Source organism: Dicentrarchus labrax, unplaced genomic scaffold, assembly GCF_905237075.1.
Source record: "Dicentrarchus labrax unplaced genomic scaffold, dlabrax2021, whole genome shotgun sequence".
Lineage (NCBI taxonomy): Eukaryota > Metazoa > Chordata > Actinopteri > Moronidae > Dicentrarchus > Dicentrarchus labrax.
The window spans coordinates 23,221,463-23,235,603 of record NW_026136706.1 but is presented as its reverse complement, the minus strand read 5'-3'; the positions used below and the strand labels follow the sequence as shown (position 1 = coordinate 23,235,603).

The 14,141-nt window shown below is 37.6% G+C and overlaps 2 protein-coding genes across 2 annotated transcripts; one reads left to right on the top strand and one right to left on the bottom strand.

The window, feature by feature from the left end:
- The first annotated feature begins 768 nt into the window (after nt 1–768).
- On the top strand, nt 769–7,578 carry nms (neuromedin S). The gene is made up of 7 exons (XM_051404415.1): nt 769–1,143; nt 3,401–3,447; nt 3,936–3,992; nt 4,922–4,948; nt 5,043–5,096; nt 6,242–6,316; nt 7,079–7,578. The coding sequence occupies exons 1-7, from the start codon at nt 894–896 to the stop codon at nt 7,109–7,111; spliced, it is 543 nt and encodes a 180-aa protein (XP_051260375.1). The 5' UTR covers nt 769–893; the 3' UTR covers nt 7,112–7,578.
- pdcl3 (phosducin-like 3) lies at nt 7,404–11,606 on the bottom strand. The gene is made up of 6 exons (XM_051404414.1): nt 11,453–11,606; nt 10,598–10,718; nt 10,302–10,392; nt 9,645–9,788; nt 8,653–8,861; nt 7,404–8,069 (listed from the first exon to the last, which is right to left on the bottom strand). The coding sequence occupies exons 1-6, from the start codon at nt 11,456–11,458 to the stop codon at nt 7,921–7,923; spliced, it is 720 nt and encodes a 239-aa protein (XP_051260374.1). The 5' UTR covers nt 11,459–11,606; the 3' UTR covers nt 7,404–7,920.
- Between the last annotated feature and the right edge of the window lie 2,535 nt (nt 11,607–14,141).

The following is a 14,141-nucleotide window of genomic DNA, read 5'->3' as shown; positions in this document are numbered from 1 at the left end:
AAACCCAACCATCTAAAAACATCATGTGCAAACTGTCAAACAAATATTCTGCTCCAGTTATGTAGTAGTTTAGGCTAATGGATCATATTGCATCGATACTGATACCATACAATATGATAGTCTACTGAGCATCGAATCGGCACATAACTAAAAAAAATACCATTATAGTAAAACATTAGCCAGAAAAAGACTTGAAACACGTCCTTATAACATCACAAACAAAGAACTTTGTCTTCTCTCCCACTCTCTACAGATACAACCCAAAAAAGCAGCTCCCTTCCTAAAACACATCTCAAGTCTTTTATTATTATCCACTAGAAAGTAATAATGTACCTTTGTATGGTCATCTTTCCTTAACTCTTTATTCAACCATTCTACTGTTACAAGTCTAACCCACTCTGGACTATCACCATGAACCTAAACCATCTTCCTACCAGTATCCAGAGATATTTACCCCATTTTATATATTTTTACATTTTCTATGTTGTTATTTCATTTCTCTTCTCTTCTTATCGTTTTCATGAAAACAATAACAGCAAAGTTTATATAAATGACCTCCCTTATAACATTTAATGTAGTTCATTAGCTGCTTTTCCCCAGGGTTATCGTTTCCCTTCCAGCTGAGCGAGATTCCCGTCATGCGATCTTCACTGACAGACTAACATCAGCACAGTGCGCAGGCTGCAACAACAAAACAGCACAGTATTCCCAGTGCAGTGTTATTCCCTGAAACTGCGTGTGTGTGTGTGTGTGTGTGTGAGAGGAGAGAGAGAGAGAGAGAGAGAGAGGGAAGTTGTAGAAGAGGAGAAAAGGGAGAGAGATGGGAGAGAGGGGGGTGCGTTGGATTTACGCACGTTGATGACCGGGTCGGTGTGATTGGTCACCTCTGCAGGATGCCTGCCAGCCCGCAAGGTTGTGGTGCGCTTTTAAAGTGCTGCGGACCGGCAGAGGCACGGTGTTCAGACCACACAACTATTGAAGACAGCGAGACCGACGAGGGGACCCGAACAGAACCGAACCCAGTAAACCGGAGAGGAATTAAGAGAGGAAGAGGAGCGAAGAAACACAGAGTCATGACTCCAACTGTGCGACAACTTTTTCTTGTGTGTTTATTCTGGTTTCTTGGACCTTGGAGCACAACAGGTGGGTGATCATATGTGAAGTGATTGACAGGTATTTTAAAATATCTCAGATTGATGCTTTATTATGCTAAAATAACGTTTTTGTTTGTTTTTCGGGAAATTGTGGGGTTTTATATAAACTATGGATTTACCTGGTAAAAAATACCAATTTGATATGGATTTTCTCTCCTTATTTTTGGCCTGGAGTCTCTCTTTCTTAAAACACGTTTTGGTTGACTTATCCTGGGATACACAAAAGGTGCAAAATTACAGCTCCTTAGCCTTTAGAAAGATATTATATAGCCTATGTAATTTATAGTGATAGCTGGAGAATAAAATACTATAAAGTATGACTGAGTTGAGTTAAAGTAAAAATGCCACTATTCAACCTGATCATGATTTCTTTTTTTTCTTATATTGTGAAGTTGCATATATATCTTAAAATGTATATGTAAAAGTAAAAGTATGCTGGGATGCTAGGAATCATGGCAATGAACTAGGAATTGTTTTGTTGTAAAGAGTATTTAATTTGTGTCTTAACCCTTCATTTTCCAATCACATTTCAACAAAAATCCTAAAATGGGATTTTACCAGTAACTGGTACCACAGTCTAAACCATATACATATAAATGGTTCATATGTAAATGTTACGGTTAATTGTTATTAAATAATTGATTAATACTTGTAATAAGCCATTGGTATGGAGAACAACTGGGTTGCCAGGTTGTAAAAAACTGGCTGGTGCACATGGTCTTTGGGGATACAGTAACCTCTTTAACACACTTATCTACAGGAAATGAGCTGCAGAGTGTCAGAACTGAAAACAATTCATCAACACTAACAACTGCAGAGTTGATGGATCTTTGTAAAGGAAGAACCTTTTACAAATATAAAGCAGTGTAAGTTACATCAGTGGTTGAAAGGTGCCATTCACAAAAAACATTGTTGGCATAAAGATATGATTAGAAGAAAGTAAGAAACTCACTGGGACTCACTGATGCAATTCCCATTCATCAAGTCTGATGGGTTGTAGTCTGGATGCTGTGCAGTTTAGGTAATAGTCCAGCTGTCCATTGGAAGGGTGAAGTGCCCTTATGCTGGGAGAAGATATCCATTTAATACTATAAGTTCTCCTTATTAGTGGCTTCTTACTGGTCTGGAGTAAAGTATTAATAAATTATTCAATAACCATGTCAACATATAAACCTTTTAAGAATGCCTTATTAGAGAAACACAGTGGTGGAACAAGTCTATACAGACATGTAAAATATACTCAAGTAAAAGTCCTCTTGTACTTTAGTTTGTAAGAAAAGGTACCAAAGTGTTAGCAGCAAATGATTTAAAAGTATTTGAAATGGCTCCTTCCAGATTGTTGTATAACTTTATTATATACATTAAGGTGTAAACAGCATTTTCATATAGTAGTTGATCAAAGTGGATTTAATATTAATGATTTCATATACTGTTGTGTAATTAATAAATTAAGGTGCATTGAATTTTTAAGGTTGGATATAAAATATGAATCTACAAAATAACCAGTAACTTCATGCCATCAAATAGAGCAAAAAAGACAATCAGTAGAATTAAAGTATAAAGTGGTATTAAACAGAAATACTGAGTGTCAAGTATCCTATACATAATTATACTTAAGTACACAACTCAAGTAAATGTATTTAGTTACTGTCCACCACTGTAACTTAGTACTTGGCTGAAAAGCATAATTTCACTGAGCTCTTCTAGTTAAAAGTTAACACTCTGTTATACTAACCACACCCACAACAACAACAACAGTGATGTCACAATGTACTCAAGTACTGAGTACATGTCATCATCACTACTTCAACCACTAGAGGTTGGCCAAAACAAGATTTTTAAAGAATATAATGGTAAAGCTACTGACACTTGCGACAGAAAGTCTCAGCATTTTCATCCAAATGTGATTTATTATGTCTGATAGTTTCAGCTACTGGCCTAGCTGCTCATACAAACAGGCTGCTTCATAAATACATTTAGTATTGTACCAAATAGATACTATCAGTTCTAATGAGGTTATTGTAGATTTTTCTAATTACAGATAGCACAAAAAAACACAATAAAGTACAATAAAGTCACTATTGTGGACCACAAACACAGTCCTGTAGAATTAATATAGTATTAAATGTTACAGTGATTTCTCCTAATGTATTCATTATATATATATAAACATAGGCCTATATATCCTAATGTATTTATTGTTGTGATGTTTGTATTAAATGTCTTCACATGTATTCTTCACTCAGATGCCAGTCCTTTCGATCAGTGGGAAGATGGGATTGAGTTAAGAAAGGTAGGGAATTATCTTTCATTTTACATTCATACATATTTCCTTTATCATGAAGACTTTCTAACTGTCTAGGTCTGCTTTCTTTGGTGCCATTTCCACATGTGATGTTTGTGCCAATTCATTTCTTTTCAGGCTGTGAGTAAAGAGAGGACTGTTAATATGTTAATTAATCAGTTTCACTAATCATTGATTATTTCCTTCTGGCCATGCAGTTTAATGTCTTTGTAACCACCTATAGTATGGTTGGTTTAAAGAACAATATGCAAGAGAAAATACTGTTGGACCAAATAATGAGTCCATAGATGATGCTGATCTGCATGTGCATTCAGTCCAAATACTCGGCACCAGGAGCAGCTGAAGGAGAGAAAAGAAATGAGGACTGACTGTAAAGACTCAGTGGTCAGTGATGGGACTGAGATAATGTGATGCATTCACTGTCTATTATCAATTCCTAATGACTTGCTGTTGATGAATTTGCTGTTTGTCTGCAGGTGCGAGGCATCCAAAGTGAGGATTTGAGTGATGTTTTGTGGAGAGACCAGAATGAGGTAGGTGAAGAGCAAACACCAAAAACATTTGTAGGTGGATAAGATTATATATAATGTACACTATTTCTAACATTTCTCCATTTAAATGAACTGTAACACAAGACAGCGGTACTGGTAACATTCAAGTTTCAAAAATGTGAGTACCACATTTCCCATCAGCCCTGTTTTCTGCTCACTGATTATTTACGGCAATTAATTTGCTAATGATATACAATAATAAAAACATTAATGCAGGTAGGGTGGCTCTTTAATATTTGTGGTTGTACCGAACTGATTCCACATCTTTTAGAAGTAAGGGTTTGTTAGGAAAGATGTTTTTTCGTATTTTGGAGGCAAGTGAGAAAAAGGAGACAGTGGTACAGTGATGCTGGCACAGAGAGCAGTGACTGTGTGCAAAGTAGGCAGGAACAAGACTGAAAAACTGAAGCCACTTAAAACTAATGACCTGTATGTCACGTCCCAGTTTGACAGAACTTTATCTTTAAAATCTCACTTCAGCACTGAGAACCATCAGCTTCCAGAGATAAAAGGAGAATAATGAGGAGACTGACACATGTAAGGGAGAGAGAGGGAAGAATGAAGAGAGTGTGCTTATCAATGTGAAAAACATGAGTCTTTTTGGGTATTCCAGACAGTTTTAAATCTCTTTTGGACATTTTGGACAGAAGTTAGTGTGCAGGTAATGAACCAAACTACACACAATATAACACAACGCTACTATTAACTATGGCCTCAGAAATGACAGAGTTGATTCAACTTGTCATCAGTAACTGACTTCTTATTTGCTTTTTGGAAAAAGGATTTATTGTTGTGGTTAAAATGAGATTTTACTGTTGTGTCCCTCCACTGTACTCTATGTGACAATAACTGTGTAACAATGCTCTAATGACTTTTGCATGTTATTAATCTGAAAATGTCTCTCCCCACAGGATCAAGTCCAGAATGTTTTCAAAAGAGTAAGTTTCAACCTCAGTTTTAATATTTAAAAAAAATTATATATTATTTGTTCAGCAGCAGCTCACTGACCCTCTGATATTCTCCTGTTTTCAGTTTCTCTTTCATTACTCTAAAGCACGCAACTCTGTTGGAGCTGTACAGCACGAGGTGAGCAGAGGAACAAACAAACAACTGGTGGTGTTGTGTGTTCTAGTCAGTTTTTGTTGAGTTATTAGATGTCACTTAATAATAACAGATGCAGAAAAGCCGAACATCTGCTGGAAGCTATCAGGCTGATTTACAGAAAGTAGGTGCACTGAAGAGATCAAGTCTCTGAAAATGGAAAACTACCCTCGACCCCATTAAATTTCATCAGTTAAAACACGTGTTGACAGCTGGTCAGAGATGGCCATTGTTGATTGGAGTGCTGTTGGTTCACTCTGAGAGTTGACACTTCAATGCAGCACAAGGCCAAAACTCCTGAAAAAGCATTAACAAAATGACACCCATTGTAAAAAATTTAAATATTTCCACTTCTGTTGAAATTGAAGTTGCTTTGATGTGAATAGCTGCTTCTCCTAAATCATCACATCAAAATAACCAAATATTCCGGCTTTGCAAAGCGGTGTGATTCAGAATTGAAATCTCATTAGCAGGCTGAATATTGATTGTTTGAACACTTTCAATACTACTACTGCTTCAGTACTAATAAATGATCTGTGTTTCACTACTGAGACCAAAACTATATTTTTTGGATACTTTTTGCTTTGACTTTTTGCTTTTCTACAAAAGAAACCAAAAGAATGAAGGAATGAATAAATGTTATATGTTGCATACAAGAAGAATTAAAAAAGAATTACGATTTAGGAAATATTTAACTAAATAAGGTTATAAAATCTGAGCAGAAATTTGATGAAAGCTTTGGTATTCAACAATTCACAATACTCGCTGCTATAGACACATTTCACTAAGTACCGAAGCCAGTTCCCCCTTGACAGATCCGATTCCCTGGACTTACAGTACTCTACGGGACATAGATTTAAGTCCAAAAAAACTTATTTGACCAAATATAATCATATTGATGAATTATAATCTCATTGTTTTCATTTCTATAAACTGTTACAAGGCTCATACCAATGCAGACTGTTGCATGTGTTTGACACAGTGCTATTGTAGGTCTGAACACACCATTAAGTAGATATTTTTAGGTTTTTTTTTAAAGCTATGTTTGATTTCAAACAGGTCAGCAGTTCTTTCTCTCTGCTTTGATTCCTGTTAACTCTCTAAGGTAACTCTCCTCTTTCCCCTTCCAGTCTCACTCAGTTCATCCTTTGATGCGACTTTCCCCAAAGCTTTCCCAGATGAGAAACAAGAAGGTGGTACTCTTGGTAAGAAAATATAAGATTATATAGAAAACCTATTATTTAATTGTCAGCTGTTATAATAATATATTTTAAGAGGATATGCATCTCCTTTAATTAGGACATATAGGGAGTTGAAAGAGGTCCTGTTTTGTTTTTTAGTCACACAAGAAATACATCTATAAGTTGTGAGAAGGGTTAGGGTTATTTCCTCTAAACCGCAATAACAAAGTGAAGCTCAGTGCTTTGTAGTAAAGGTACAAATTCAACTTGTCTATCATAAAGTATGTGGTCTTTATGCAGGAACGTGAACTAGACATGATTTTAAATACCATTATCGTGGAAAATACAATAACCAAGTTCATTATAATTCTGTAATAATAATGTAAATGTAAATAATACCTGCTTTGTGAAACTGTTCGAGAATTAAAGAGGCAAAATGATCCTGTTTTTAACAACAAAAAAGTCAAGATTGGAGAAAAGTCTAAAATATATCTAAATTTGAGTAGACCTTTTTTCTTTTCATCAATATCTTGCAACCTATTGGAAGTGTTTCAGAAGAAGGTTCTTTAGGCAGGAAATTCATCAACATCAGTGAGGAGCAACTGACAACAAACTCACAGAACTTTCACTACTTCCCCTGCCTACAAAACATCAACCTTTATCAGGGAGCAAAGAAGTAGTGAGCCAGTGATGAGGAGAGACAGCGTAAATAACCTTAAATGACATCACTGTTCAGGTTCGATCCACTGCTGACGCTCACTTTTCTCTTTCTCCCTAATGAAACAGAAGATTCGAGGTCTGCCGGAGGGGATGTTGTAGAAGAAAATGTACAAAACAAAAAAGGAAATCAGGCTCAACAGAAGAGGAGCAGCAGGCAGCCGGCTGGTGGAGCTACGCACTCTCTCCATGGAGAAACGTGACTTTTTGTTAACAGAAAATAAATTATTGTAAAGATGTCAAAAAAATAGAACTGCACTGCCATGGCTGCCATGTGTCTTCCTGCTTCCAAATGTCAAATTGGTGTGAGTTAATGTGAACCGTTACCAAGCACAAATTTGGCACGTTGCACTGTTACACAAGACACGGATGTCACAAAATACAGACAAAGCACTCTAAAGAAAATCCTTTATAATCAACAGTGACAGAAAACAATGAGAACCTAGGACAAAAACTGGCACCAATTATTGTGGCAAAGAGGTGAACTCACATTTAATTTAACAGATTTAAATGTACTTGTACATTTTGTGACATACTTGACAAGTAATAAAAAAATGTTTTGTCTTTGATGCTTGTGTAAATATCCAGGTGATGGTGTTGTTGATGTTTATTCATATTACAAAAGATTGATTATTGTGCTGTTTTCCCCACAGAGATGTACAGGAGACAACAAGGTCACAGGTTAGATTCTCTCCAGCCAAGTGTCCTATCCAAGTGGCCTTGAGCAGGATTGAGCCCTGTATAAGAACTCCACCGACATGGTCAAAATATGAAATGTAAAAAGAAAGGGGATGCCGTCCCTTCTCTGTCCCTGCTCAAACAATCATCAGGAGCTTTAAGCTCCTCTTATGAGTGCTCCTCATGTAGCGGCCGCATGGCCTTTATGATTTGGAGTGATAGGCATTTTTTCCCTAATAGTCCTCGTCCTCAGAGTCACTGTCCTTTCGTGTAGGAATCGAACATCTGATCGATGACATTAGCTTGTCTTCGATTTGCTTCTTGGGGTTTTCCTCCAGGTCTGTCTTCACTGCTCCGCTCTCTGATAACCTCCACTCCAGCTCTGGGTGAGACAGACATGGACAAATAAACACTTCACTCATAAAGTATGATGAAATGTACAGGATGTGTTGTCAGTTGTCCTGTCAATGGTCCAAAATGGCCCTAAAGTTGAATCATTATTACAGTATAATCACCTGAAAATAAATTTTCCTTCACTAATGTCATTCTACCATGGGTAAGTAGCCTGTGTAGTTCAACTGTTTCCTTTTTGTCCATTTTTACAATCTGGAGTCTGTACAGGGTGTTTTATTTTGAAAATTGACTGGATGTGCCATTTCTGTGTCCGTCTGTGGCTTTTGTCAGGAACAGACCACGTATTCTCCGCTGAGCACGAGCATTGTCTAAAATGGCCGCAATCAGTTCTGGTGTGATACAAATTAAATTTTTTTGACAGATACATTTTGCAACAGCTGTATTTTTAGTATTATTATTATTATTGTAATAGCATAGCATTCTTTCAATCACACTGGGATTCCACAATTCCTCAAAAGTCTATTGTGAAACCAGCATTACTTCAGATACACTCGGATGGTCTGTGTTCAAAGTCCTGTCACTTTTTTTTTGTAAGCAAAACACCTCCATACCTTCAACTTTGAGGTTCATGCCACCAAAGACCAGTGGCCCGATGAACTGGGCCTTCATCTCTCCCTCAAAATAGACGAAGATGGTGGGCAGGTTGCGGTCGGGGTAGTTGGGGATGCAGGTGGTGGAGATGGACTTGAGGAACTTGGTCTGAGGGAACTTCATGGCCAAAATACTCAGGTGCTGGTTGATGAGGCTACACAGAGGGAGGCTGGGAAAGGAAATGAACACCGTACAGATCTGTTAGTGCTGCACTTGGAAAGCGTCAGCAGGGTGAAAACCAAAGTTGGTCCTAATGGGTTGAGTAACGGGCTGAAAGTTAGGGATGCAACAAATGATCCTTTTCAATATCAATCAGTATCTCAAATTATTTTATCCGCCAGCCCAAGGTGATGTATTCAACTTGCTTACTTTGTCCAACCAGCAGTCCCAAACAAGATATTCAATTTACAATGATAGAAATCAAAGAAAGGCAGCAAATACTCACATTTAAGAGGCTGGAACCAGAGAAAGATTGACATTTTTGCTTGATAAAATTGATAAATTTGGGTTTGAGTTATGCTCCATATTCCGTATATGCACTCATGTTATTACCATAAGGTATTTCGGATTAAGGTTTGCCCACAACAGCTTTTCACAAGAATAAAGACAAATGCTATTAACCAGTAAGTGTAAAAGAAGACTCGATTGAGTTGACCGTGCTAATATTTCAACAGCTGCAACAAAAAAAAACTGTTTACATTTCCAAAGAAGTCATGACTCAAAACAAGGCCTAATATGAGCTTAACAGCTGTGTCCACCTGGAAGGGGTTTATAAGAGAGGACAAAATATTCTCAACCCAGAGAAGATCTTAACAGAGATTAAATGGTCTAAAGGGTCAATTCACCCAAATCAGACAGCAGCATCAAGAAATTACATTCAAAAACACTTTTAGACATAAGCCTTCAAGAGTTTTATACATGTTCAAGTACTCCACTTTGTTGGATGACCTACCCCTGTTTGTAGAGGTGCAGCACCACCCAGATGCCTTCTCCGGCCTTGTTGACCTCCTTGATGTAGTCCTGCCCAGAGATTTCCCCCAGCTCCCCGAACACATTCTTCATCTGAGTCGCCTTCCACTCTGCAAGACGCTTCTGTCTGTAGGCAGACACATCTCACATCAGTGTGCAGTCACAGCGAGCAACTCTCCATCAGACTCATATTACAGAAGTTTCATTCCACTATGAGAGCTTGTCAGAGGTTTATAGATTAATGAGGAACTTCCATAATTTATATTTCAAAAACAGATGAAAATAACTTTATTGATTATTCAGCAATCTAACAGTAATGTCGTAATGTGCTGAACCAACATGCTAGGTCAGTACTGGTACAATGTGCACATATGATTATGAAGGAAAAAAATCTATAAGTGTTAAACTATTAAGAGATCAGGCCAAGACTAGAATAGTAAAACATTCATATTCAATATCAACATATATTTCAGACTCCCAGTGGAACAGGTTATCTACTCAGCTGTAACCATAAACACACCTGCTAACTTGGTCTGGTTATGTGAGTCTATGTTGAAACGCAGGCTAATAACAATAAATAAAAACAGAGTAACAATATAATGCATGTGACTGGGAGTTACTCAGTGTACCAGACTCCTACCTGTACATCTCAATGGCAGCCTCGTCGTCTTCACCGAACTCATCTTCATTCTCCTCCAGTTCTTCCAGTGTCATGTCCTCGTACATTTTAACTGTTCAGAGATACAACAACAGTCACGTCGACTCATTACACCTTCTGCAAATGATCGACCCTTTAATGATCAGTTGAATGGGGTCGATATAAGACATATCAAATATCATAACTAACATTATTTGCACATCATCAAAATAAAACCAAACCAAAAACATGTATCAACATTAGAAAAAATAACAATTATCCCAAAATGTGTCTCTTACCAACAGACTGTTGTTGGCGGGCCAGCTCCTCCTCCTCTTCATCATCTTTCGGTACCTCTTTGGGAGGAAGAATGCCTTTCTTCCTCAGGATATCATTCCACTCTGTGTCTTCGTTTGGGTCCTGGGAAGAAAACAAAGCATACATACACACAAAGTACCGTTACTCTGCTTTCTTTTAGTTTCTGCAAGCAGAGGAAAGACACATCTCAACCCTGAAATCTAAGTAGCAACATCAGTATTTAAGAAAGAGAAATACCAAATGACAGAAGCAGTAAGTTCAGGTGATGTTTGTATATGAATTTGTTCCTGTGCCAGCCATTGTTGTAACCACTTATTGTTCTGCCGAGGTAACAAAAGTACTTGACGACGCTACATTTGACTAATAAGTCACAATGTTAAGAAGTTACTGGTTTCAAACACTTCAATGTGAGGATGAGGTTGCTCTTCTTTTCGTTTCATAGCCCTGCAGACTATAACGAGGGGGGAAAGCCCAAGAACAATCCCACTACCGCTATTTTATTTCGATTATTCACGTTGTCCAAGCCGTCACAAATCAGCAGTTTAATTTCTGTCTACCAACTAAGATGTATAAGGAACAGTTTGAGCACTAGTCCCAGCTAATATCATGTCTGTCTCTCTCTCTTTCACAGGTTTAGGGTGATCAAGCACTTCGCTAGCTAACAGTGAAGCTAGCGTTTAGGCTGTTGATACGCCCAGCTAACAGGGCTCGTTAAGTTTCAAAGCTCTGCTCTGAAATTATCTCAACACAACAACAACGACAGCAACCGATGGCCAGTCGTCTCATTCAACACCGTTAAACTACAGCGTTTAAAACTCTAATAAAGCTTTACCAACCTGCATTTTGACCGATAAAAGTCTCCTCTGAAATCACACCACTGCTCTCCTCTCAGACGCGGAAACAGAAGGACCGAAGACGGACCGATTCCGGCAGAAACAAAAACCTATGTCTGTCTAAAATAAGGAGATAATACGTCCAGGGTTCAAATAAAATCACTTTAACCTAGTATATATTCAGGCTAACACAGATAGGAGTATGCTATTTTTTATATGTTGCTACAGCTTGGTAATATATGAGGAATAGACGGGTTACGGGTGGGACAATAATAAAAGTAACACGAACTTCCTGCTGAGTCTCAATTTGACCATAAAAGGAGTGGGAGCGCAGCATTCCATTTGTGGCTCCAGAGAGCGAGCGAGACCAAACAGGTGCTGTTGCTCACACACACACACACACACACACAACACACACACACACACACACACACACACACACACACACACACACACACACACACACACACACACACAAGCCATGTGCCACCACCCCACCCCCCTTTAAAATTAAATGTGACTATTTAGTCTAGATCACAGGTGGACAGGCACATCAAAATGACCAAAAAGATTGCCATGGTTGGAAATAGTGCACACTGAAAAAGTATATATAATATATCTATATATAGTTTAGAAGTATAGGAAACGTAATAAAATACACCAGTATTTAATAAAATAATGTTCTTTTCAGAGTGTCACCGTTTACTGCTTATCCTTCTGTAATGTAAAATTCCATTAAATGCGTAATAGTGTAAACTCTACACAGTCTTTATTTCTTTATGAGATAACATTTCTAAAAAGTACTATATTTTGTCCTGAAATGTAAAATGATCTATCTATAAAGTAAGGTCTATAAAGTATCTTAGTGCAAATGCTTGCATAAAAACAAAATTGCTGTGAATCACTTACAGTATGTAACTATAACCAAACATTAACAACTAATCAACAACTAATAAAAAGTCAAAGGTTAAATTAAACACACACAAAGTGAACTGAAGCATATTATTTATGGAAGTTTTGAGACTAAACTTATTATTTAAGTGAAGCTGACAGGACTGCTTGTATCTGAAATTGGTGGAACACTATTTTGAGATGAGACTTATGCCGTTATGTCTTACACCAAACTACTATTCAAGCAACTACACTACCGCAGACAAATTTCCAGTGTTCATAAAATCATGAACGTTTTTCTAGAGTTGTGGCGCCCTCCCATCATCTCGATCGTTTGGTGTAAGATCCCATTTTTACCGCAAGTCAGTTTGTTTTGATTGTTTGATTAATGGCAGATTTGTTGGGTAATTTGCACCACTGAAGCAGCTGAGACAGGTCCTGGATTATTTCCTAATGTTGTTACTTTTTCTTGTTTAAGGTCCCTCAACAACCCTGGGGGTTGGCAGTGTTATTTCAGCAGGAGTACTGGTGGTTGGTTTCTTGAGTAAATAATTAAAGATGAATATAATAAAATTTTGTGTACTGTACTTGATGAGAACTTTGAGACACCAGGGTCCACAGAATGCACAGAGAGGGAGCAGTGTGTAGTTAATCTGGCCATACAAACTACTGACTCGTGTCATGGTGAGGACTTATCCATTGATTACGCAGGTGATCCAGGACACATCAGACAGAGGTTTAAAGGTGCAGTGTGTAACATTGAGGCGGATCTATTGGCAGAATGAAAATAACATTCAATGGTATGTTTTCATTAGTTTATAATCACCTGCATATATGAATCGCTTCCATGTTTTTGTTATCTTAGAATAAGTTGTTTTTATCTACAGACGCTGTGGGTCTCCTTCCATGGAGTCTGTCATGTTGAACCACAATGTTTCTACAGTAGCCCAGAACAGACAAACCAAACACTGGCTCTAGATAGGACCTTTTGTGGTTTTCACGAGTTTCACAGTCCCCGCGGTTTCTCCCACACACTTCACAGCCCGTTCTCATTCCCAGGTCATCAAATACAGACGGCAGTGGTGTTCAGATAGTTGCAATCTGAAACTTCACCACTAGATGCCACTAAATCCAACACGCTGGTCTTTCAAATGTCTTCAAATCCCACATGTAATCTGTAAGGCTTGTGTTGACAGAAACAAATAATATTTCTGATACAGTACAATAAGGAATTGGTTCTAATTCATGTTTCTGTTTTATTACAGCACAAGAGCTCATTTTATCTGATTATTTCCTCATTGTTGCCTTTCCTCTCTTAAAGATGTCGCTGTAAAATGATTGAATTTATTTCGTCTTTTATTTTAGTTTTATTAAATCCCATATTGGTCTATCCTTAATGCTGACTATATACAAAGATAGTATAAGTTATGTTGATTCCTTTCTTTTCTCTATTCTTAGGCCTACTACCAGGTTGGATCATCTAGTTTCAGCTGTTTTAATCTAATAATATTCTACACTGTTAGCATATGGCTCGCTCTGGATATTACATAACAGCCTTACTAATCAAATGTGAGTAATTATTGGTCAAATTTATTCATCATCATTTTCTATCAGTTGTTAAGATGAATGGAATCAAAAGGTCAAACAGCAGAAAATGACAGGATATTTGGAGCCTTCAGGCAGTGTCTCTGGGTAATGATGAATGAACGGAGTTTATACAATGAGCACTTTGTGTGGTAAATATCATACTGAGCACCTGAGCGCTGTAAGGCTGGAACAGCCAATCACAGGAGGGCTGGTG